At 45.5% G+C, this 25,280-nt stretch overlaps 1 protein-coding gene across 1 annotated transcript in view; it reads right to left on the bottom strand.

The window, feature by feature from the left end:
• Positions 1-464: 464 nt before the first annotated feature.
• Positions 465-25,280, bottom strand: part of FBRS (fibrosin) — a 592,459-nt gene continuing 567,643 nt past the window's right edge. Inside the window, exons 16-19 of the mRNA XM_030209049.1 lie at positions 10,087-10,167; positions 3,527-3,610; positions 3,088-3,295; positions 465-2,975 (exon numbers count right to left, since the gene is read on the bottom strand). Coding sequence (XP_030064909.1) covers positions 1,850-2,975; positions 3,088-3,295; positions 3,527-3,610; positions 10,087-10,167 — 1,499 coding nt within the window. The 3' untranslated portion in view covers positions 465-1,849. The remainder of the gene's footprint in view (positions 2,976-3,087; positions 3,296-3,526; positions 3,611-10,086; positions 10,168-25,280) is intronic.

The following is a 25,280-nucleotide window of genomic DNA, read 5'->3' as shown; positions in this document are numbered from 1 at the left end:
AAAATATATATATTTAAACTCTCACTGAACTTACTCACGTACAGAGCTTCTACCTGAAAAACAGATGCTTTTCAGGTTTAAAGGTTTAATAGTGGGTACCTTGAAACTGCTCCGGCAAAACATGGACCATGTCAGGACCCATTTTATGCTTTTCACCTAGCAAGTGAGAGTTTAAATATATATATATATTTTTTGCACACAATACGGTATCTGGCACTTGGAGGCATTACCTTATAGAAGAGTCATGCTATGATTATATGCCAGGACATATCTGAAGACCAATATGTCTGTGTTTGTCCTTTGGAAACATATGAGCACGTCTTTTTACATAAAATAAATATTAAAAAATGATTACAAGAAAAGTTTTTTTTAAAGCATACGAAAGTTTATTGTTAAACCTGTATTGGATGAGAATAAGAACTGTAGAGTTTTGTTACCTTTCTCATCTACTGAAAGAAGTCTACTCCAGTTTGTTTTTGGTAGTTTTTCCAGCAGAGAATTTAGCCAAGCTGATAAACTGTTTGGTTCCTGTGGGTGAGAGACCTACCTACCTAGAGAGGTGAGATTACTACAGAATGTATTAGCTTCAGCTTTCAAGCGCTTTTAAGTGTTCTGTGTGTAATGATTAAAAACAATGAGGTGTTATTATCTTTGCAGTCTTATGGGTGCTTTTGGCTTTAATTTATAAACACACAATTGTTTCATCTGATGTCTAAAAATGTTCTGAATATTTTTCTGACAGTTTTTGTGTTTAATCATTTTTTTTTTTTATTCTGGTACTTGATCCCTTTCTTCCACACTCAATGACCTGTCCTAAGGGCAAAGAATACGTTTTTCTCTTGGGATTTTTTTTTTTTTGCTTGACATTTAAATACCATGGAGAGGTTGTGTCAGCTGGAGTTCACTCTGCGATTCAACACATTTAATTTGATCAGGGATACCTAAACATTTGCAAATACACTAATATTCTCAACCTCTTGATCTTTTGTAGAGGTTGAAATGACACTGACACCTTGTAACACAATCATGATTGGTTTGCCAGCCCCCTAATATCAATGCAAAACCTTCCCAAACCAGTTTCAAAGAATAAAGAATTTGTTCCTGCAGAAGAAACCTTTGGCCCTTGAAATCCTTTTTTGTTTAGCTAATTGCAAACATGGAAACCAACATTAGGAGTGGTACCACAAGGGAGAAACAAATTCATCAGATAATAGTGCAGGTGGAAATAAGCAGCATACTCTAACATTATGAACCATGTTTGCCTGGTACGGGTACTGACATTTTTCACTACCAAAAAGTGAAAAGCTCTGGTCTACATTTAGATCCATGCTCTAAACAATTAAGTAGCTGCAATCTCATTCAAGGTATGCAGGCAGGGAAGAAGTTCCACTCAATCAGAGAAATTATCAGAACCTCAACAGTTTCAAGATTTAATATAGTAATAAATGGAGGAAGTGGGAGAACTCATACTTTCATCCCAGTGCCATACCACACACACATACAGTGAAAGGGAAGAGGGCACTTTTGCACCAGCACATACAGACATTTAAAAAAATAATAAAATAAAAACAAAACAAAACAAAACAAAAGAAAAACAAGCAGATTTGCTGAAATCAGAGGAGGAAAGGGATGTTTCTGAAAAATCATATCCCAAATCCTTAAAAATGTACAAAATATTTTTTCATAAGACACTGTTTGCACTGATTAGAATATATAAATATGTACACGCTAACTCAGAATGCCTTTTGTTTCTTTGCTTCCCCCTCTGGAAGAGAAACGGCTCAGAGTCCAGATCCATTCAATAATTAATTATAATAACAACAACAACAACAAACAAAGCAAGTGTAGATTATCTGGAGTCCCTGTCCTTGTAGGCAGATGACAGGTCCCGGATGTCAGAAGCAGTCAGAGGGGTGGTCCTGCGAGGAGAGCCAGGTCGTGTGCTTGAAGGTATGAGTGGAGGTGGTGCACTCAGCATGTTCAGTGGGGGTGCTTTACTCAAGATACCATTATGATGCATCATGGAAGGACTGATGCGAGAGTATAGCGGTCCACTAAGCCCAGCTGTTAGTAGGCTGTGGTGGGGGGCAAGATGAGCTTCTAAGCCAGAGGGGTGCACCGAGTAGAGATGGGCCCTTTCATAATCTTCTCGCAGGATGTGGGCACGCTCCTCCATGATGCCTGCCCTCTCAGGCTCCCGTTCATAGAATCGAGGACTTGCTAAGCGTTGCAGAGGGTCTGCACGGAGGGCCAGCTCCCGGCTCAGCAGCTCTCTACGCTCCAACTCCACGCTGCGATAGGGCTCTCGCCATGTTTCCAGAGCATAAGAGGCATGTGGGAAACGGTCTGCTACCCCCACAGGGTGGCCCAAAAATGGTGTCATGCCCCGGGGGCGCTCAAAGACACTCAAGGAATGCACTCTTGCTGGTGGCATATGCAGTGGCAGGTGCATGGCAGTCTGACTATGCCCCACACCTGCATTCAGGGCACCATTGGTTCTTGATGGCTGGGCTATTTCAAAGCCAGTGAGCACCACATCATGGTCATCCTTTTTTTCCTCTTTGACCTTTACTTCATGCTTCTTCCCAGCTAACTCTGGTGTCATCTGCTGCTTATGGTCCCCACTGCTCCTACTGCTGGGCCGGCCACTCTCCCCAATGGATGCACAAATATAGGGTGAGAGTTCTCTGGTGGCAACTTTGTTGCCATCTCTGGCAAGCATAAAGTTTTCCTCACTCATGCAGAGCACAGCAGCTGAAGATACTTCCCGTAGCTTCTGATCTTTCAGTACTTCAGGGTGCTCCCGGCTGTGACTACGGCTGCGTACTTTTTCCCGCAGATCACTGTTCCCACTCCCACAGCCCCAATGCTGCTCCTCTTCCACTGAAGCCTGGCCATTGCTGTGTCCCACGGGAAGCTTCCGACTGGGTGTGACAGGAGAACTGCGGATTGTGTGCCTGGCAAATAGAATGTCCCTAGAAAGAAGAGAGGGGGATGGAATGCTGTGTCAAACGGATAAACCTCATCCTTGATTCATTCACTCCAGCAAGAAAACAAACAACACAGTGAATAGAAGAAGAATGTCACCTGTCCTTCTCATCTTTAACAACCAAGGTCTCCTGTTTCTCAGTCTCCTGTTGGCTATGCTCTGCCTCTCCAGTAGTTTTGGACCAGACTTGCAATGGGCCAGTGGGGAAGGATGGTGGGGTACGATGCAGACGATTCCAGGGATCATGGGAGTTAGAAAAACCCTGTGCTCCAGTGCTGTCCTTCTGGCCAAATATGGTGTTTGCACCTAAGGGACATTTAAGGAAAAGAAATTAAATTTGCAGTACCATCAGAAAATCAATTGTATGATACTGTTACCCTCACATTCCCAGCAATTTTGGCCTCTGTTTATTACTTAAATAATATAAGATAAAGAATTAGCTTTTCCTTCTACAAATCTGATTCCTAATATTCTCATTTCTTACCCACTACCTTTTGAGAAGCAGGTACATACACAAAGCAGTTTATAAGCACTCACTGAAGGTGGGGTTCCCCAGTCCTCCAAATGCTCCATTAGTAAGAGCACCTAAAGGTGTAAACCCAGCTGTCCTTCCAAATGGATCTGAGAAATAAAACAAAAAAAAACTTACATAAACATATACACAAACAATATCAGAAAAGCTTTCACTGCTCTCTCTCTGGGGGGGGGGGGGGGGGGGGGGGGGGGATGCACTAAAGTCGTCGTTAGAGCCTTTCCCTACCGAATTCCATAGCGAATCGGTAGGGAACGGCTATGCATGAAGGAAAGGGAATGCAAATGAGCTCGTTGCAGCTCACTTGCATTCTCTAACCCTTCGTAAAACCGTCAGATAATCGGCCGGTACAGCATGCGCACAGCAGCCAAGCTTTATGCTGGCTGCTCTGCGCATGCCAAAGACGTAAAAAAAAAAAAAAAAAAACCCTAAACACGTCCTTTATTGACAGCCTTGCCCCCCCAGAGGACGCCGCCGCTCCCCGCTCCCCCCTGCATTGAAATCAGAACTTTTACGCAGCCCCGGCCCCCCTCCCTTCCTTGAAATGACATCTTCCCCGCTGCCCCCCCTGAGGTCATCGCCGCTCCCCCTCCCCCCTCTGTCTGCCACCGGACCCTCGCAGCGCCTCTCACCTCCATGTGAGGGCGCTGCACCGGCAACAACAGCTGATTGCCTCTTTGGATTTCCCTCCTTTGCTCCTGGCCCACCCTCGTCTGACATAACGAGGGCGGGCCAGGAGCAAAGGAGGGAAGTCCGAAGAGGCGATCAGCTGTTGTTGCCGGTGCAGCACCTTCACACGGAGGTGAGAGGTGCTGCGAGGGCCCGATGGCAGACGGAGGGGGGCGGGTGGAGGGGGGTAGCGGCGGCGACCTCAGGGGGGAGGGGGAGCGGCGGCGGCGACCTCAGGGGGGAGGGGGGAGCGGCGGCGGCGACGACCTCAGGGGGGGCGTCGGGGGCAGGGTCATGGGGAGCGGAGGATGGCGCTTTCAAGGACGGGAGGGAGGAAGGGGGGCTGGGACTGCGTAAAAGTTCTGATTTCAATGCAGGGGGAGGAGGGAGCGGCGGCAACCTAGGGCGGGGGGCAAGGCTGTCAATAAAGGACGTCCACAAAGGATGCGTTTTTTTTTTTACCTATAATACCTACAGTGAAGAACGTCCATAAAGGACACTCCTTACGAGTGTTTTGCCCCCTCCCGATTTTTTTGTTTTTTTACATTTTATAAGTTTTTGAAGCCCCCGCAGCCCCAACGAGAGGTACAGACCTCTCATTAGCTTTCCCGGCATTTTCCAGTGTTAGGGCAAGCGGAAAAGCTTAGTGCATCTCATTTCAATAGGGTTTCTTCACAATTTGCTCATCTGTATTCCGTTTATGTTAGCTGCTACAGTCTTCGGAAAAAAGTATTTAGTGCATGCCAGGGTTTACTACTTGCTCGTTATTGCCTCGTAAAGTTTAGTGCATCTGGCCCTCTGTATACAGATCTCACTCCTACCAGATATTAATGCTTTAAAAGAGTGAACACAGCATAAAAACATGTCATGCTGAGTCAGAAAAAAGTCTATCAAGTAAAAGTACTGTCTCCAACAGTGGCCTATCCATGTTGCAAATTAGGTGGCACATCCCAAAAAGTAGATCTATTTGCCAGACTTAATTTTCAGGGATAAATAATAGCTCTCCCAAGACAACCTAATAATTTTTTTTGTGACTTTTTTTCAGGAACTTGTCCAGTTCCCTTTTGAATCCTGCTATGTTGGTCACTTTGACCACATCCTCTGGCAACGTATTGCAAAGCTTAATTATGCTTTGTGTGGAAAAAAAAACTTTCTCCATTTTTTTATTCAAAATGCTGATCATTTGTTTCATAGAATGTCCTCCCTTCATAAGGGATGTGTCACATCCTCTTTATCATTTACGTTGCCCTTCTCTGTACCTTTTCTAGTTGCAGTATATACTTTATTGAGATGGAACAGCCATAACTACACATAATACTCAAGGTGGGGACCTATACAGAGGTACAACATTCTCAGTTTTGTTCTCTATACCTTTTTGGATAATCCCTAACATTCCATTTACTTTTTTAGTGGCTGTGGCACACTGGGCTGAAAATTTCAATATACCTGTATTATCCACAATGGACTGCTAACCACCTTGTTACAGCCTTTATTAAAGGTGGTACAGCAAAATTTCAAATGAAGTAAACTGATGACTCCAAATCTTTTTCTTTGGTGATGACTTCCAAGTCAGAACCCAGCAATTTGTACTTATAGTGAAAAATAATCCCCATTACATGCATCACTTTGCACTTGTCCTCACTAAATTTCATTTGCCATTTAGATGCTCACTCTCCTGGTCTCATCAGATCCTTCTGCAAACCCTCAATGTTTTAATAACTTTGAACAATTTTGTGTCATCCACAAATCTGATTACCTTATTCATTCCTATCTCCAAATCATTTATGAATATGTTAAACAGCACAGGTCCTAGTACAGATCTTGCAGCACCCCACCAGTAATCCTTCCTTCTCTGTGTGGAGAATTTGCAATCCATAAAAGGGCACGGTTTCCTATGCTATGACACGTTAATTCCTTAAGGCATCTCTCAGAATGGATTTTGTCAAACACTTTTTAAAAATCCAAATACCGTATTTTTCGGACTATAAGACACACTTTTTTCCCCCCAAATTTGGGAGGAAAATGGGGGGTGCGTCTTATAGTCCGAAGGTAGAGATTTGGCTGGCCGGCTGGCAGGCCGCCCGCCCTCCCTCCAAGTTCGGGATCGCCCTCCCCCCGGCCCTGTCACCACATCTCCCTACTCACGCGATCTTCCCTGGTGGTCTAGTGACGTCGGGGCAGGAAAGAGCCCCCTCTTTCCAGCCCAGCGCGCTGCTCTCCATCCTCCTGTATGCAGCCTGACGGTCTCGGCGAGATTCAAAACGGCCGCCGAGACTTCAATTCTCGGCGGCCATTTTGAATCTCGCCGAGACCGTCAGGCAGCAATGCATACAGGAGGATGGAGAGCAGCGTGCTGGGCAGGAAAGAGGGGGCTCTTTCCTGCCCCGACGTCACTAGACCACCAGGGAAGATCGCATGAGTAGGGAGAAGTGGTGACAGGGCCGGGGGGAGGGCGATCCCGAACTCGGAGGGAGGGAGGGCGATCCCGAACTCGGAGGGAGGGAGGGCGGGCGGCCTGCCAGCCGGCCGGCCACCCAAATCTCTACCTTCGGAGGTAACCCTGAGGGCGATCCCAAACTTGGAGGGAGGGATTCGGACAAGACGCACCGGAGCACCTAGGTTTTAGAGGAGGGAAAAAGCAAAATTTTTTTTTCCTATTTCCCTCCTCTAAAACCTAGGTGCGTCTTATAGTCCGAAAAATACGGTACATTCTATTAACTGGCTTACCATTATCCACTTATTTACATTTCCAAAACAGAAAACCCTAATAAAATAAGGTAAGACTTGCCTTTGCCAAACTCATGTGGACTCATTCCTATTATGCTGCGTCTATCTATATCATCAGTAACTTAAAAAAATAATTTATTATTTTCAACCATATTGCCTAGAACCCACATCAGGCTTACTGATTACACTGGGAGCCCTTTATAAAAATTAGAATTTCATTGGCCACCCTTCAATCCCTCAAGTATTACGGGCATTTTAAATAGGTAGCAGGTTACTATTAACAAGGTTAGCAATTTCACCTCAGAGTCCTGAAAGCTCAAACATGAATGCCGTTCGATTCTGTTGATCTTGAGTTTGTCAATTTGATTTAGTATTTCTTCTAGACTTATAGTGATGTGTTTTAGTTGCTCCCAATCAATGAAGGCTGCCTCAGCAAAGACCGAGGAAAGAAATAATTTAGATTTCTGTTATTATCTTTTCCTCCCTGAGCACTACTCATCCAGTGGTCCAACAGACTCCATGATGTGTATTTCCCCGCTCTGGAAGTACTTAAAAGATTTTAGTATTAGTTCTTGCATCTTCTGCAAGTTTCTTTTCAAATGTTTCTCTTGGACTACACCTTATTACTTTTTTTTTTACAACTTGCCAGTGCTTGGTATTCCACCCCTGCTTTCTTTATTAGGGTCTGCTTTCAACTTTCTGAAAATGATCTTTTGACTTTCACTTCCTCTTGCACCTCACCATTAAACCACACATGGTCATCTTTTGGCCTTCTTTAGACCTTTTTTGATGTGTAGAATTTTATTCTGGGTTTCCAAAATGGTCTTTTTAAATAAAATTCACCTCATGCACACCTTTGACCCTAGCAACTACTTTTATTTTTCTAATTTTCACATATATTTTTTGCATCAATATTTATTGAAATTGTTATTGTACAAAACATACCACAAGGATTTAAAATCCATACAGCCCAGCTTAATTTGTCCAGCTTCTACATATATTTAAGTACAAACAAATTTGATCACACTCCGATTAGTATTGCCTTGTGCACCTTGGACCAGATCTAAAGTACATAAGTATTGCCATACTGGGAAAGACCAAAGGTCCATTGAGCCCAGCATCCTGTTTCCAACAGTGGCCAATCCAGGTCACAAATATCCGGCAAGATCCCCAAAATGTACAAAACATTTTATACTGCTTATCCCAGAAATAGTGGATTTTCCCCAAGTCCATTTAATAACGGTCTATGGACGTTTCCTTTAGAAAGCCGTCCAAACCTTTTTAAAACTCCGCTAAGCTAACTGCCTTTACCACATTCTCTGGCAACGAATACCAGAGTTTAATTACACATTGAGTGAAGAAACAATTTTCTCCCATTAGTTTTAAATTTACTACATTGTAGCTTCATCGCATGCCCCCTAGTCCTAGTATGTTTGGAAAGGGTGAACAGACCCTTCACATCTACCCATTCAACTCCACTCATTATTTTATAGACCTCTATCATATCTCCCCTCAGCAGCCTTTTCTCCAAGCTGAAGAGCCCTAGCCGCTTTAGCCTTTCCTCATAGGGAAGTCGTTCCATCCCCTCTATCATTTTCATCGCCCTTCTCTGCACCTTTTCTAATTCCACTATATCTTTTTTGAGATGCGGCAACTAGAACTGAACATAATATTCGAGGTGCAGTCGCACCATGGAGCGATACAAAGGCATTATAACATCCTCATTTTTGTTTTCCATTCCTTTCCTAATAATACCTAACATTCTATTTGCTTTCTTAGCCGCAGCAGCACACTGAGCAGAAGGTTTCAATGTATCATCAATGACGACACCTAGATCCCTTTCTTGGTCTGTGACTCCTAATGTGGAACCTTGCATGACGTAGCTATAATTCGGGTTCCTCTTTCCCACATGCATCACTTTGCACCAGATGGCCTCCGGCGGTAGGGGGGGGCCAGAGCCAGAGGGCACATTTTACCCCCCCGCCTGCCGCTACCGACCCCCCCTCCGCCATTACCGGAACCCCCCCCACCGCCACCAACGACTCTCTCCACCCCCCCTCCCGCCGCCAGCCCTCCCCCGCTGCCGTTTCTTACTTTTGCGTCCGCTTCCTCCTGCGCCTTTAAAAATATTTCTTCAGCTGGCGGGGGACCCCAACCCCCGCCAGCCAACCCGAGGTGACAACTTGCAAGTTCTTCCTCCGCCATGGCCAACATGCTGGAGTTGAGCGGCTGAATTCAGTTCGGAGTCTGACGTCGCAGCACAACGTCAGACTCCGAACTGGATTCAGACGCTTTCAACTCCAGCATGTTGGCCACGGCGGAGGAAGAACTTGCAAGTTGTCACCTCGGGTTGGCTGGCGGGGGTTGGGGTCCCCCGCCAGCTGAAGAAATATTTTTAAAGGCGCAGGAGGAAGCGGACACAAAAGTAAGAAACGGCAGCGGGGGAGGGCTGGCGGCGGGAGGGGGGCCAGGGCGAAATCTGCGGGGGCCCAGGCCCCTGTGGCCCCACGCAGATACGCCCCTGCTTTGCACTTGCTCACATTAAACGTCATCTGCCATTTAGACGCCCAGTCTCCCAGTCTCGTAAGGTCCTCTTGTAATTTTTCACAATCCTCCCGCGATTTAACGACTTTGAATAACATTGGGTCATCAGCAAATTTAATTACCTCACTAGTTACTCCCATCTCTAGGTCATTTATAAATATGTTAAAAAGCAGCGGTCCCAGCACAGAGCCCTGGGGAACCCCACTAACTACTCTTCTCCATTGAGAATAATGACCATTTAAGCCTACTCTCTGTTTTCTATCTTTTAGCCAGTTTTTAATCCACAATAGAACACTACCTCCTATCCCATGACTCTCCAAGTTCCTCTGGAGTCAAGTACTTTCCCCTCTACTTGGATCTTGGACAAACTGCCCTTGAAGTAGTCATTTATGGTATCTAGAAACTTTATTTCTATGGCATGTCCTGATGAGACACCTACCAAATCTATGCAGCAAACTATACTGAATCCTATTAACACAAAGCTAGCTCTAACTTTACCCTCTTCACTACTGTCCTTCCTCAGCACAGGGCAGAGTAATGAAAACCACTGAATTGCTGTAAACACCATAAAAGGTATCCATTCATACCTTCCTACTGCAGTGCCCACAAAACTGTTAATGCTTACCCATATGTGCAGCTGAGCTCAAGAAATTGCTGTGAGAAGCTGATGGAGGCCCATAATGAGGTCCATTGGGATGAATAGCACCTACCAGAAGAAGGCATGAAGAGTTAAACAGACGGAAAGAAAAAGCATACCAGATACATACATATACAAAAGAAAGCAATTGAGCACAATAATGTCAAATTTACAAAGCCAATAGCCCAGAATCACTATACTGTTTTGTTTTTACTTTTTTAAAAACATTAGTGCCTGTGCAATCAAAAAAGAGAAACAGCTCTTACCTAATCCAAGATATCTGAACTTACTTAGCATATTATGATTACACGTTGACAGTACTATTGTAAATATAAAAACTTTTAAATACTGCAATCAGTATGTTAACTATCTTCAAAAATTAAAGTTGTGTTCAATCAATAAAATTGTAAAACGCTGTATCTTGACCTAGCACTGACATATGCCACATGAACAACTCTTTTCAAGGAGACTGTAAATTAAGTTATCAGCTACATCACCTTATACTGCAGTCTGGCAAAAAATACTATACTTCAATAACAACTTCTGAGACAGCATATACAACTCTTACTGAGATATATTCTAATTACTGCCATTTTTGCAGTTTAAGATGCTAAGGTTGCTTTAATAACTTTTATTAATGGCTTCCTTGACTCAAATTTTTTTTTTAATTTAAAGGAGGTCTTTATTAACAAACCATCAACAATACATGAGAGTCAGTCTAACAGCGTTTCATATCTTTCAAACTAATTTATTTGGATTTTGCACACACCTTTTTCAGTAGTAGCTTAAGGTCAGGGCCGGTCCAACACGGTAAGCGAGGTAAGCATGGCAGGAGGGCGCCGACCTATGGAGGGCGCCACGGCGCCATGTTTACCCTCGCCGCTTACCTCCGCTCCTGGACCCCGTCAGCAGCCCCGCCTTCGGTTTCCTGCTCCGGGTACCCAGAGCGGAGAGCAGGAAATTTACCTCCGACGTCGCAGCAGCTGCGCAGCATCAGTGAAAGCGCTGCTGCGCGACATCTCTAGCTTTCCCTTCGCTCGTTCGTTCCCTCAGTGTCCCGCCTTCTTCTGACGTCATTTCCTTGCGAGGGCGGGACACAGAGGGAACGAAACAGCAAAGGGAAGGCTAGAGACGTCGCGCAGCAGCGCTTTCACTGATGCTGCGCAGCTGCTGCGACGTCGGAGGTAAATTTCCTGCTCTCCGCTCTGGGTACCCGGAGCAGGAAACCGAAGGCAGGGCTGCTGACGGGGTCCGGGAGCGGAGGTCCTCCTGCCATGCTTACCTCGCTTACTGTGTTGGACCGGCCCTGACCTTAAGCTACTACTGAAAAAGGTGTGAGCAAATCCAAATAAATTAGTTTGAAAGATATGAAACGCTGTTAGACTGACTCATGTATTGTTGATGGTTTGTTAATAAAGACCTCCTTTAAATTAAAAAAAAAATTTGAGTCAAGGAAGCCATTAATAAAAGTTATTAAAGCAACCTTAGCATCTTAAACTGCAAAAATGGCAGTAATTAGAATATATCTCAGTAAGAGCTGTATATGCTGCTGCGACGTTGGAGGTAAATTTAAAAGATTTAAGCCAGAGAAGAGGGCGGGCAGGTGGACATGGGAGTGGGAGGGCAGGGGAGAGAGGAGCATTGATCGATGGACATGGATGGGAGGGCAGGCCCCAGGGAGAGAGGAGAAATTGCTGGACATGGAGGGGAGGGGAGGGAGGAGAATTGCTGGATATGGATGGATGGAGGGGGGAAGGGGAGAGAGGAACATCGATGGACATGGATGTGAGGGCAGGGCCCAGGGAGAGAGGAGAAATTGCTGGACATGGATGGATGGAGGGGGGCAGCCGGGGAGAGGAGAATTGCTGGATATGGATGGATAGATGGATGGAGGACAGGGGAGTTGCTGGAGATGGGTGGATGGAGAGGAGGGCAGGGAGAGAATTGTTGGACATGGAGGGAAGGAAAGACAGGAAGGAGATGCACATGGATGGAGGGGAGAGAGAAGAAATTCTGGACATGGATGGAGGGGAGGGAAGAGAGAGGAAGGAGATGAGATGAGGGAAAAGGAAGAGAGGAGAAAAACTGCACATGGATGGAGAAATAGGCAGAAGCTAGATCCACTGGACAGTCAAGTCTGCGGAGGGCCCAGGTTTTACTTATGGATATAGAGCAAGAAATTAAGAAGAAATGAAGAAAGTAAAGAAATAAATGGAAAAGAAGCCCTGGAAACGAAGTTAAGAGGACAGATAACAGCAGAATCAGATACTGGGCCAGCATGATCAAAAAAACAAAGTCACCAGACAACAAAGGTAGAAAAAAAAATCATTTTATTTTCATTTTAGTGTTTGGAATATGTCCACTTTGAGAATTTACATCTGCTACATCTGCTGTAACAGCTTACAGAAATTATTTATAATGAAAACAAAAAAAAAAATCACGTTATTTTTCTTCTGTACTGGTGTAATATTTTCAATGATGCCATGGCTAGTAAAAGGGGTGAGACTACTGTAGGAGCGGAGCCATAGTGATCCCGCCCCTGGATGGGTAGGGGCGCCAACTAATAATAGGCTGCAGGAGGGCGCCAGAAACCCTAGGACCGGCCCTGCTCAAGGTGAGTTACATTCAGGTACAGTGTGTATTTTCCTGTCCCTGGAGGGTTCACAATCTAATTTTGTACCTGAGGCAATGGAGTATTTAAGTGACTTGCCCAAGATCACAAGGAGCAGCAGTGGGATTTGAACCAGTCACCTCTGGATGTCAAAGACCGGTGCTCTAACCAATAGGCCACTTCTCCACTCCAATTGTTGCTGCATATAACACCTAACACATAAACAAGTTATTCCTATTTATCGAGTTCTACAAACACCACAATAGCAGCCACAAAAATCACATCCACTGTTAATTTTTTAAATATTTTACATTTTACAATTCCCCTCCCCCCAAAACTTCCTTCAATTACATTTTTGGCTCAACCCTACTCCCCCAAATAGCACTAATCCTAGCCTTAAAAACCCAATGTAATAAACAAAGCTATGGTCATGCAGTAGACACCATTCTTTTCTCCATTTCAGCATTGAATTTCTCCTTATGGTTCTCAATTTTTCCATGCAATAAATATAACTCAGTTTGCACCTCTATTTATGCAAGGAAGGGACCCCTAAGTGCCACACTAGCTTTGTTTGTGCTTGCTTAAAACCTGGAATTTTCCTATTCAACAGAATAACCCCTGGATCTGATAGAATCAATAGACCTGAGCCTTTTTATTCAAAATTGCACACTTCCAAAAAGCTCTAGTTTTAGGGCAATCCCAACATATATGCTCATATATTCCTTTAGTATCATATTGTTGCTAGCAGGCCAATGATGCTCGTATTTCATTTCAAGTATTTATATACCGCTTAAACCTAAGCGGTTTACAGTTTTCAATTTACAGGTACTAGATCTGTCCCTAGTGGGCTCACAATCTTAATCAGTACATTGTACTACTGTTGTACCTGGGGCAATGGAGGGTTAAGTGACTTGCCCAGGGTCACATGGAGCTGCAAAGGAAATTGAACCTGGTTCCCCAGGATCTCAACCACTGCTGACCATCAGGCAGCAGCGGGAATCAAACTCGGTTCCCTGATCTGCTACACTAACCATTAGGCTACTCCTCCACTCCATAGTACACGATGTCAGATAAAGACCTGTACGGTCCATCCAGTCTGCCCAACAAGATACTATATAAAATGAGTTTATGATGTGATACTTCATATGTATACCTGATATTTATTTATTTGAATTTATTTATCGCCTTTTTGAAGGAATTTACTCAAGGCGGTGTATAGTAAGAATAGATCAAGCATGGGCAATAGGCAATTTCAGCAGTCAAAATATTCAAATAATACAAAGTATGGCATAGTATATTACTTACAATATCAACACAATATGTAATAGAACATTATAATTGATAGTGAAGGATAAAGCAAAGATGGAACATATAGATAGGTAAGAGAATAAGAAGAGTTAAAAAGTAGATGACTGATTTAGAGAAAGTTGCACATGAGGTCAGAGAGATGGTTAAATATTATCTCAGCTAGGGTAGGAGTGCATAAACATGTCCTGCTGAAGTATGTGCAGTCCGAGTCACTCCTCGTGTGTGTGAGTGAGACTAACACTTTAGTTACTTCTTCCATTAAAGGCTTGGTTGAACAGCCAAGCTTTCACCTTCCTCCTGAAATAGAGATAGTCTTGTGTTAAGCGGAGCCTTTCAGGCAGTGCATTCCAGAGTGTGGGGGCTACTCCGGAGAACGCTCACTTGCGGGTATCACATCGTGTAATGTCTTTTGGAGAAGGTGTAGTCCTTGAGAGGACCTTAGTGTCCTTGGCAGTGTGTGGAGGATCATCCTATTCTTCAGGTACTCAGGGCCATTTCCTTTCAGGGCCTTGAAGACCAGAGTTTTAAATTTGCCTTGTATTGTACTGGTAGCCAATGAAGTTTTTGCAAAAATGGTGTGATGTGGTCACATCGCTTGAAACCTTCTATGAGTCTTGCTGCTGCATTCTGAATCAACTGGAGCTGGTGCAGGTCCTTTGTAGTCGGACCATTGTTTAGTGCACTGCAGTAGTCCAGTCTTGATGCTATCATGGCATGTACAACTGGGATAAGATTTCCATTCTCGATGTAAAGACAGAGGCAGTGTAGCTGTCACAAATAGTAGAAGCAGCTCTTGAAGGTTACTTGGAATTGGGGAGTCAGAGTATGTGTTGAATTTAACTGTATTCCAAGGTTCCTGACTTGTGATTTGAGGGGGAATTCGTACTTCCCAAATGGAATATGGATGTCAGGTATGTAGCCACTTGTGTTAGGGACCCAGAGAAGCTCAGTTATACTTGGGTTCAGGCAAAGTTTGTTGTGTTTGGCCCATTCTTGAATTGATGTTAGAGAGGTAATCAGTTTCTTCAAGGCTGTGGGTAAGTCAGGCTCAATGGGTATGAGTAGCTGTACATCATCTGCATAGATGTAGAACTGAATGTCCATTGACAGGATCAGCTCAGCTAGTGGCTTGAGGTAGATATTGAACAGAATAGGTGACAGTATCGAACATTGTGGTACCCCACAGGTCAGTGCCCATGGTGGTGATGAGTTGTTGCCAAACATTATGAACTGTTGCCTGTCTGATAGAATCTGAACCAGGCAAGTACTGTTCCACTGATACCTGTTTCTGTCAGTCGTGCTAGCGTAATATCATGACCCACAGCGTCAAAAGCTACTGAGAAATCTAGCAGTACTAACATCAAGGCAAATCCCTTGTCTTGGTTTCTGTGAAGATCATCTAGTAGGGATATGAGGGCCGTTTCTGTTCCATAACCAGGTCTGAATCCAGATTGACATGGATCTAGTCAGCTTCTCTCTTCTAGGCAATCATTAAGTTGAACACAGACTGTTTGTTCTACGAGTTTCTCTAGAAACGGGATGTTGGATTCTGGCCTGTAACTTTCAAGTTTGTCTTGGTCAAGGTTGTTTTCTTTAGCAAAGGGTGAACCACTGCCCTTTTTAATGCTGTTGGTACTTGCCTGTTAGAAAGACAGGTGTTCACAATTTTTGTGGCGCCTTCTATAAGGCCCCTACTTGCCTGCTGCACTATCTTTGATGGGCAGGGGTCGAGGAAGCAGGTAGTTGGTCGAATGTCTCTTAGGATTTTGTTAAGGCGACTGTCCTCTGTCATTAGGTTAAAAGTGTCCCATCTGTTTCTATCAGGAGGGGGTGAGTTTGTGCACCCCTGGTTGACTGGTTGAGGACTGGGTGAGATTGCCTGTAAATCCTGGTGGAGACTTTTAGTTTTCCTGGCAAAGTATACAGCAAAATCATTGCAGTTCAGTTTAGACTGGGCAGGCTGATTCTGTTGTGGGGGTTGCAGTAGGCTGTTTACTATACTGAACAACTGATTGGTTGAATTGGCAGCCTGTGCAATGCATTGAGAGAAATATTGTTTTTTGGTTGCTGTTAAGGCTTGGCGGTACTTTGCCGTGTGCTTCCTACAGTTTAGCCTGTCTTCATCCAGGCGAGATTTACTCCATCTCCTTTCCAGTCTCCGTCCTTCGCGGTTAAGGATCCAAAGTTCTGGAGAAAACCAAGGTGAGTGGTTGTGAGTGAGGCATATAACCTTTTTTAGTGGTGCTGTTTTCTCTAAGGTCTTGGCTAAGTGCGTATTCCAGATGTCAACCTGTTCTGACACTGTAGCTGACATTTCATCCACACGTGGATAGTCCAAGGCCTCTAGGAAATTCTCAGCAGTCAGCTTTTGTTCGTCTCTGATCTCCTTCCAAACTCTGGGAGGTGCCATTTGTTTCAGGTGGTCACTTAGGAAAAATTAATTAGAAAATGGTCTGACCACAAAAGAGGTGTTATTTCAATACTGTTCTCCCAGAATTCTGGGATATCCACCCCTTTGTAGAAAACCGGGTCTAGTATGTGACCCTTTTCGTGGGTTGGAGAGTTAATCACCTGTGTAAATCCTAGTGCTGTCGTGTCCAGAAAGGCAGCTGTGTGTCATGTCCCCTACTTCAATGCAAGCGGCGTCCTCGGGCTGCACGGGGTCCCGTCGACACGCACACTTGACTGGTACTGCCTGAGCCATGTGAGTGTAGTCCTCTCTGGGTTTGTTCAGAGAGCGGTGGTTGCAGGCTCCTCAACTGCTTTGCTTCCAAGCACCTGTTTCTGCTCTCTCTCTCTCTGCCTGGCTTCCAGGCTCCTTGATTGCTTTGCTTCCACCCACCTGGGTTTGCTCTTCCTGGCTTCCCTTGCTTCTCTATTTTTGGTCTTCCGGTTCCTCCTTCCCTTGCTCTTGTCCTATGGCTGTGCCCCTTCTCCATGCTGATGTCAGACGCCAGCACTTTATCAGCTGAGCTCTCCCTGGACTCCATGCTTCGGCTTCTACTTTGGTAGGTGTTTCTGCTTCTTTTCTACTGGTCCCTGGTTGCTGACTTTGCCTGTATCTGGTTTACCCTTCTGCTTGCCGCCTGCCTACTGACTTTCGCCTGCATCTGGATTACTCCCTTGCCTGCCGCCTGCCTTCGCCTGTACCTGGATTACTCTCGACCTGCTGCCTGCCTGGTCGATAAATTTATCACCCCACTTCCAGCTCCGTCCCGTAAGTCCTGCAGGCCACCTGCACCTAGGGGCTCAACCTCTGGGGAACGGCGGTCAGCGCAGGTGAAACCCGTGGTTGTCCAGCCAAGCAGAACCTGGTCCGAGTACCGGGTTCAGCAGCGCTCTACTTGGTACAAGAACTCACAAGTCTGACAGTAAGCCAAAGCCATGAGTTCGCCGGACAAACCCGACCTGTCTGAGTTGGCCCAGGTTCTTCAGCAGCAACAGGCCCAGCTACACCGTCTGTCTGGAGTTCTACAGGAGGTGTGTTCCAAGATGTCAACCCTTCAATACCAACGACAGCCTCCTGTTGCGTCGTCCGGATCCGTGTTACCTACTCCAGGGTTGCGGCTTCCTGAGCCTCCTCGGTTCGACGGCACCCCTTCTGCTTGTCAAGGGTTCCTCAACCAATGTCTTATGCTGTTTGAAATGCAACCACCAGTCTTTTCTATGGATAAACTCAATATAACCTATAGCATCTCTCTACTCTCTGGATCCGCCTTGGCTTGGGCCTCTCCTCTCTGGGACCCTTTACTCACTGATTTTGGAGAATTTCTTTGCCGCTTCCGGTTAGTTTTCGATGTGCCGGGACGGCCCTCCTCTGCAACCGCAGAACTTCTACGAGTTCAACAAGGCAATTGTTCTGTTGGTGCTTATGCTGTTTGCTTTCGAACCCTAGCTTCAGAGGTAAGATGGAACCAAGAGGCCCTTACGACCATCTTCCAGCGGGGACAGGGTTCTTTTTTGTTTCCAAGGATGGCTTGTTGCGATCCTGCATCGACTACCGAGGTCTGAATGAAATAACCATCAAGAATTGGTATCTGCTTCCCCTCATTCCAGAACTTTTCGACCATCTGCAAGGGGCATCTATCTTCACCAAGTTAGATCTCCGAGGGGCATACAACCTAGTCCAAATTCGCCATGGGGACGAATGGAAGACCGCTTTTAATACCCAAGAGGGACATTTTGAGTATTTAGTTATGCCATTTGGCCTTTGCAACGCACCTGCGGTGTTTCAGAAATTCATCAATTTTATTTTCAAGATCTTCTGTAATCCTCAGTCATAGTTTACTTGGATGACATCCTGGTTTTCTCTACTTCTGTTAAGGACCATGTCCATCATGTGCGTACAGTTCTGCAGTGCCTCCGGAGCAACTGCCTATTCGCCAAGCTGGAGAAGTGCTCGTTTCATCAACGGTCTATCCCATTCTTGGGATATATCGTCTCCTCGAATGGCTTCCAAATGGACCCCGCTAAACTCCGAGCCATCAGAGATTGGCCAGTGCCCCAGGGTCTCCGGGCCTTGCAACGATTTTTGGACTTTGCTAACTACTACCGGCAGTTCATCCATCGATATTCCATCATCACTGCCCCTCTCACCGTGTTGACCAGGAAGGGGGCAGATGTGAAGACACCAGAAGCCCTAGATGCCTTCACCACCCTTAAACGAGCTTTTCTGTCCGCCCCAGTACTTCGAAGACCTGGAGGTGGATGCCTCTTCCCTTGGGGCAGGGGCTCTTCTTTCTCAAGCCTCAGAGTCTGGCAAATGTCACTCCTGTTTTTTCTTCTCTAAAAAATTTTCTCCAGCCGAACAAAATTATACCGTTGGAGACTGGGAACTGTTGGCCCTTAAATTGGCTTCTCATGGAAGGTGCTTTGCACCCCATCACGGTAAACACAGATCACAAGAATCTCCTATACCTTCAGGAAGCCAAAAGGTTGAACCCCTGGCAGGCACACTTGTCATTATTCTTTGCCCGTTTTAACTTCCGCCTGGTGTTCCGACCGGCTGAGAAAAATACGCAAACTGATGCCCTATCCAGGGCCTTCAACCCTTCTGAAGAACCTGAAGAGTGTTACCCCATGCTCAATCCTGCCTGCATTGCCTCCACAACCTTGGTTGTGCCCAAATCTACGAGAACTTCTGTGCCACCTCAATCCATGAAGAAAGTCCTCAAATGGGGACACTCCTCCACTTTTGCGGTTCACCCTGGTTTGCGTAAGACTTTTCATTTAATATCTCAGTATTATTGGTGGCCTCACGTGGCTCAAGGTATCTTACATTTTGTTTCTACTTGTCCCACTTGCGCCTGGAACAAGTTCCCTCCTGGCAAGCCATGGGGACTCCTGCAGCCTTTACCAGTTCCGCAACTCCCATGGCAGGAAATAGCAATGGATTTTGTTACTGAACTCCCTGAATTCCAAGGGCACACAGTCATTTGGGTAGTGGTGGACCGATTTTTGCGGATGGCCCATTTTACCCGCATGAAGGCCCTTCCTTCTGCTGCCACCCTTGCCACAGCCTTTATCCAACACATTTTTCGCTTACATGGTCTCCCTCTGCAGATCATTAGTGATCGGGCTCTCAATTCACTTCAAGGTTCTGGAGAGCCCTGTGCTCTACCTTCAAGATTACCACTCACTTTTCGTCTGCCTACCACCCACAGACCAATGGCCTAGTGGAACGGGTCAAACTCTCAAGGCCTTCCTATGGATGTACACTAACAGTCGACAGGATGACTGGTCCGCATTGCTCCCCTGGGCAGAATTCGCCTATAACAACAGTTTTCATAATCTCTCTCATACCTCGTCATTTTTTACAGTGCATGGATGCCATCCTCATCTGCCAATCCAATCCCTCAGATACAAGCCTCGCCTCTGCTCCACCGGAATCTCACTGATATTCAGGATATCTGGGCCAAGGTCCAGCAACATCTTCAGCGAGCCTTGGCTAAGTACAAGCTCTTCGTGGATCGAAAAAGACGAACTGCGCCAGTTTTTCAACCTGGACAGAAGGTCTGGCTCAGCACCAAATACTTGAGGCTTTGCCTACCCTCCTTCAAGTTTGCTCCCCGATTCATAGGGCAATTTCCAGTACAATCTCAGGTGGGGGCAGTCACTTACCGTCTCCAGTTACCAGCTAACCTAAAGGTTCACAACGCCTTCCATGTAGCCCTGCTTAAACAATTTTTAACTTCCTGATGGCATTCAAAACCCAAGAAGATCATTGTTCCTGATTCTGAGTCTGACCCTGAATTTGAGGTAGAGTAGATTCTAGACTCCAAGCGTCAGAGAGGACGACTATTTTATCTGCTATCCTGGAAACATTTTGGCCCAGGGAACAATTCCTGGGAGCCTGCTGCTAACGTCCACTCTCCTGACCTGAATTGCAATTTCCATGACCGCTACCCACTGAAACCCGGACCTAGGCAGAGGGGGGTCCTTAAGGAGGGGGTACTGTCATGTCCCCCTACCTCAACGCAAGCGGTGTCCTCGGGCTGTGTGGGGTCCCGTCGACACGCACACTTGACTGGTACTGCCTGAGCCATGTGTGTGTAGTCCTCTCTGGGTTTGCTCAGAGAGCGGTGGTTGCAGGCTCCTTAATTGCTTTGCTTCCATGCACCTTGTAAAGAGTATGTAGGAAAAGCCCCAAAGGAACCCGGGGATAGGCCAGAATACCCCCGTTATAGGCAGGCATTCCCCAGGAAAAAACTAGAAATAAAGAACTACACCTCCCAGCATGCCCCAAGGGAGCCTGGGGATAAGAGAAACTATGTGCATGTCCAGGAGTCACCAGAGGAGGGCCGCAGGGGAAGGAGTAAGGCTGATTCTCCAACCTGGTGGAAGAGGTGGTGGAACAAGTGGGTGGAGAAAGAAGGGACTCCAAAGAACTTTAATGAAGAAAAGGGTGAGCAGCTGGGAGAAGGGCGGGGTGAAGAGAATATGGATTGGGCTCCTGAGGAGAGAGAGGAGGAGAGTGAGCCTTGCCCTATGGAGTTGACTGAACCGGAGAACACCCTGGAAGAGCCGATGGACTTTTCAGCTCTGGCTCAGCGAAAGCCAAGAAAGTAGCGGGGCCAAGCCGGGTCAAGCGGGAGGAGGTCAGGTAGGAGTATGACTGATCAAGAGGGTGGGACCCTAGGCTTTGAGCCCGTGCAAAGCCATTACTGTGTTTTGGAAAGCCTAGCTGTACTGAGCTGTGTTTTAAAGCTTGGCTAAAATTGAACAGTGTTTTTGAAAGCCTAGCTGGACTGAGCTGTGTTTGAAGCTTGGCTAAAATTGAACCTAAAAGTGAACTGTGTTTTGGAAAGCCGAGCTGAACTGAGCTGTGTTTTAAAGCTGGGCTAAAATTGAACTGTGTTTTGAAAGCCTAGCTGGACTGAGCTGTGTTTGAAGCTTGGCTAAAATTAAACTGTGTTTTGGAAAGCCGAGCTGAACTGAGCTGTGTTTTAAAGCTGGGCTAAAATTGAACTGTGTTTTGAAAGCCTAGCTGGACTGAGCTGTGTTTGAAGCTTGGCTAAAATTAAACTGTGTTTTGGAAAGCCGAGCTGAACTGAGCTGTGTTTTAAAGCTGGGCTAAAATTGAACTGTGTTTTTGAAAGCCTAGCTGGACTGAGCTGTGTTTGAAGCTTGGCTAAAATTGAACTGTGTTTTTTGAAAGCCTAGCTGGACTGAGCTGTGTTTGAAGCTTGGCTAAAGTTGAACTGTGTTTTTTTTGAAAGCCTAGCTGGACTGAGCTGTGTTTGAAGCTTGGCTAAAATTGAACTGTGTTTTGAAACCAGGGCTGAATTGAGCCGTGTGTTTTTTTTTCTTTTTACGGCTACTCTCCAGGGGACCGGGAGAGGAAGCAGCGGGTGAAGCCTGCACGCTGCAGCATTGTTTGTTGTTTTGGGGAAAAGGGGAGCCATACAGGACTGGGTTTTTGTTTACTTTGATTTTGTGGAAGGGCTGCAACCTAGGAGAAAAGAGGATCCACTTTACAACCTGTTTCTGTTCTCTCTCTCTGCCTGGCTTCCAGGCTCCTTGATTGCTTTGCTTCCACCCACCTGGGTCTGCTCTTCCTCTGCCTGGCTTCCCTTGCTTCTCTCCTATTGGTCTTCTGGTTCCCTCCTTTCCCTGCTCTTGCCCTATGGCTGTGCCCCTTCTCCCTGCTGATGTCTGTCAGCAATCGTTGTCTAGGTTTGGTCCCGGGGTCCAGTTCACAGAGGCAGTGAGTTCGTAGAGGCAGTAGGTTCCAAAAGAATACACAATCCACACGAGTTTGGATATTAATGGGAAGGCCAATGCCTCGATGGGAAAACCTGTTACACCCTTTTCTCCCGGAGGATCAGACTGTAGTTCTTGCAAATGAGTGGATGAAATCCCTGCAAGAACACCTAAAAGAAATCCAGACCACTGTGCTGGCAAACACAGAAAAGTCTAGGGATTATCTGCAGGAGGTGCAGGCCAAAGATTCTGATTTACGACCACTCAAAGTGGGGAGTAAGGTCATGCTCCTAAACCCTAGACCAAACCTCCCCTTTGGCACAGCAAAGTGGGACGGACCATACCTGGTTACAGATACATTAGGCCAAGCCTATATCAGATCCTAAGGCCAGACAACCAGCGATGTTGGAAACACATCACTCAGTTGAAACCTTATGGATAATTAGTGGTTACCAGTTTTTGTTCTCAGATTCCACCTTAATACAGCACAGACGACTGATTCCTGAATACAGCACAGACGACTGACTTCGGAATACAGCACAGAAGGCTGCCACCGAACAAAAGATGTTGGAAGAATGGTAACTATAGTAGCCACTCATAATGTATAACATCTGTATAGTTGATACAAGCATTCAATAGTGATGATAATACTTAGTAAACATTATTTCTTTTGGTGTTATATAAGTAAGTTTATAAGTACGTTAAGTTATTATACTTTAATAATCAGTGTGCTTCTAGTATGGCACGTTTTCTGTTTAGTGTGGTATGTGTTCTCCTTTACCCAAGTCTCATTACAGGAAATATTGTCCGAATATGCACAATTGGTTGGACCAATTCCACAGATGGGGTATATCGCTATCAAGAAATACCCCCACCATTCCCTGAAGGAAAAGACCTGGTTATCCTGAGTTTCTGCTCGGTGCAAGACAGAACAGTCTACTATTCTCTGAACATCTCGCACGTGAAGTGGACTCCACCAATTTCCACTTCCCTAGAAAGAACACAAGAATTGATTGCGCCCCCAGAGAAATACTTTCTAGGTCCTCCTGCCTTAATTCTGTACAATATTTCCTGTCAGGATAAAGGGACTTGGCAGATCACTTATATGTGGATTTAAAGTAATCAACAGCATATTACTGAGACTTCTTTCTTTTTTGATGTACTTTGTTTACCTACTACCCCTCCTCCCACCTCCCCTACCCACTCCAGTTCCTCCTATTCTGTACCTCTCAGATATTAATTTGTTCCAGGAGGGAAAACCATTTCAGATCAAATACGATGCACCCCATGATGTTTTATATGATGTAGAATACCACTTTCTTACTTGGCATCTGTATCCTAAAGTATTTCTAGTCACTACCAAATATCCAAACTGCTCTCAATTTGTTGCCAACCACATACATATGCTTAATACGTGGTTGGATATGAAGTCAGCCACACCCCCAGCCAATCCCTCTATATACAAGCGGGAATTATTGGACACCATTTTAGGGGGCACAGGAACTGCACTGGGAGCCCTTAATACAATTGATATAGAAGTGCTCCGGAATAAGATGGGATCCACAGCATAACATGCTTCTGAAGGGTTTACATCACAACATACTATTAATGAGGCTTCAGCTAAACCATAGGTACCCGGTATAAGAGGCTTGGAGAGGCTAAGTCTCCCCTGCTGTGCTCAGAGGGGTTTAAATTGTTGATTTACCTCCATCCTCACAGCAGGAGCTGCAATGAAAGCCCTCTAGCCTTGTGTAACCAGTTGTAGAAATTAGTTTATGGTTTAATTTGTTTACCATACTGCTGGGAGAGCGGGGGGGGGGGGGGGGGGGGGGGGGGGTTGGCTGGAGGTGTCCTGGGTTGCCAGGGAGTTATTTAACGAGGATGACTTCCTGACCTGCACTGAGGACAGATAGCAGCAGAATCGGATACTGGGCCAGCATGATCAGAAAAAGTCACCAGACAACAAAGGTAGAAAAGATCATTTTATTTTCATTATAGTGTTTGGAATATGTCCACTTTGAAAATCAGGTGCTCAACATTAAAAGTTTATATTTATTTACTTATTTATGGCATTTTATCCCACATTAAACATGAATTAGGGTGTTTTGTGGCTCTACATGAGAATTGTGATGATATGATCCCTTATGCACCTTCCATTCTGCTCTAAGACGGGTAAGGTGGCATATTAAGGACTGCCCAACCTAAGACACGAGGCTTGGACTCATAATGCGATTTAAACATCTCACTACTGTGGAGATATGAATTAGCAGGAACAATATAACTGGAGGTAAGGGAACAGGAACAGTCGTCACTACAGTGACAGATCAGGTACCCAGGCTTGCTTCCATCTTGCCTCCATGAAAAAAAAGGGGTGGAGATGTCAGGATGGCTGGACATACGCTGGACATACTTAAAATTAATATAGAGTAATATTAAACCAACTTCTGACCTCTGAGAACTCCCCCCTCCCTCAGGAATCACTGAGGATGGCAAAATGGACCAAATGGTGCTCAGAGGCCTGATAGCCCTTTTGTTTCTCAATTACTCCTGATTAACATACCTATTGTTCCATCTGGGAGCAGGGCTTGAGAACAAAGGAAGCCAGATATAGAGGTTCCATCACTAGGGACTTCAAACAGGAGAACCTGTGAAAATCATCACCTTCCTGACTTCAGAAAACAAACTGGAGTTTGGCTGGGAAGGAAGATAAGTTTTTGATCTCTTTCTGTTCTTGAGGTATAAAGCAGAGCACATGCTCAGGGCACTTCTCTCTGTCTCTCCCCCTGCACCTACCCATCTCCAGCCACCAGAGCTCTGGCCCCCCTTTCTTCCCCAAAGCCTTCTCTCCCACAGCCCATGGCTTAGCGTTCTTAGGCCCTTCTCTGTCTTCCTTTCTCTCTGCACACATATATACCTCTTGCAGCATAACCCCAAGGCTTCTCTTTTCCTTTGAACAAACACCCTATCATTTCTTTCTCTCTCTAAACACACACCCAGAGACAGCCTGTACCAGTTACCTGTACTAAGAGGCAGATGCAGCAACCAAACGTAAAAAAATCTA

The sequence above is a fragment of the Microcaecilia unicolor genome, chromosome 7, assembly GCF_901765095.1.
Source record: "Microcaecilia unicolor chromosome 7, aMicUni1.1, whole genome shotgun sequence".
NCBI lineage: Eukaryota > Metazoa > Chordata > Amphibia > Gymnophiona > Siphonopidae > Microcaecilia > Microcaecilia unicolor.
This window is presented reverse-complemented; position numbering and strand designations above follow the sequence as displayed.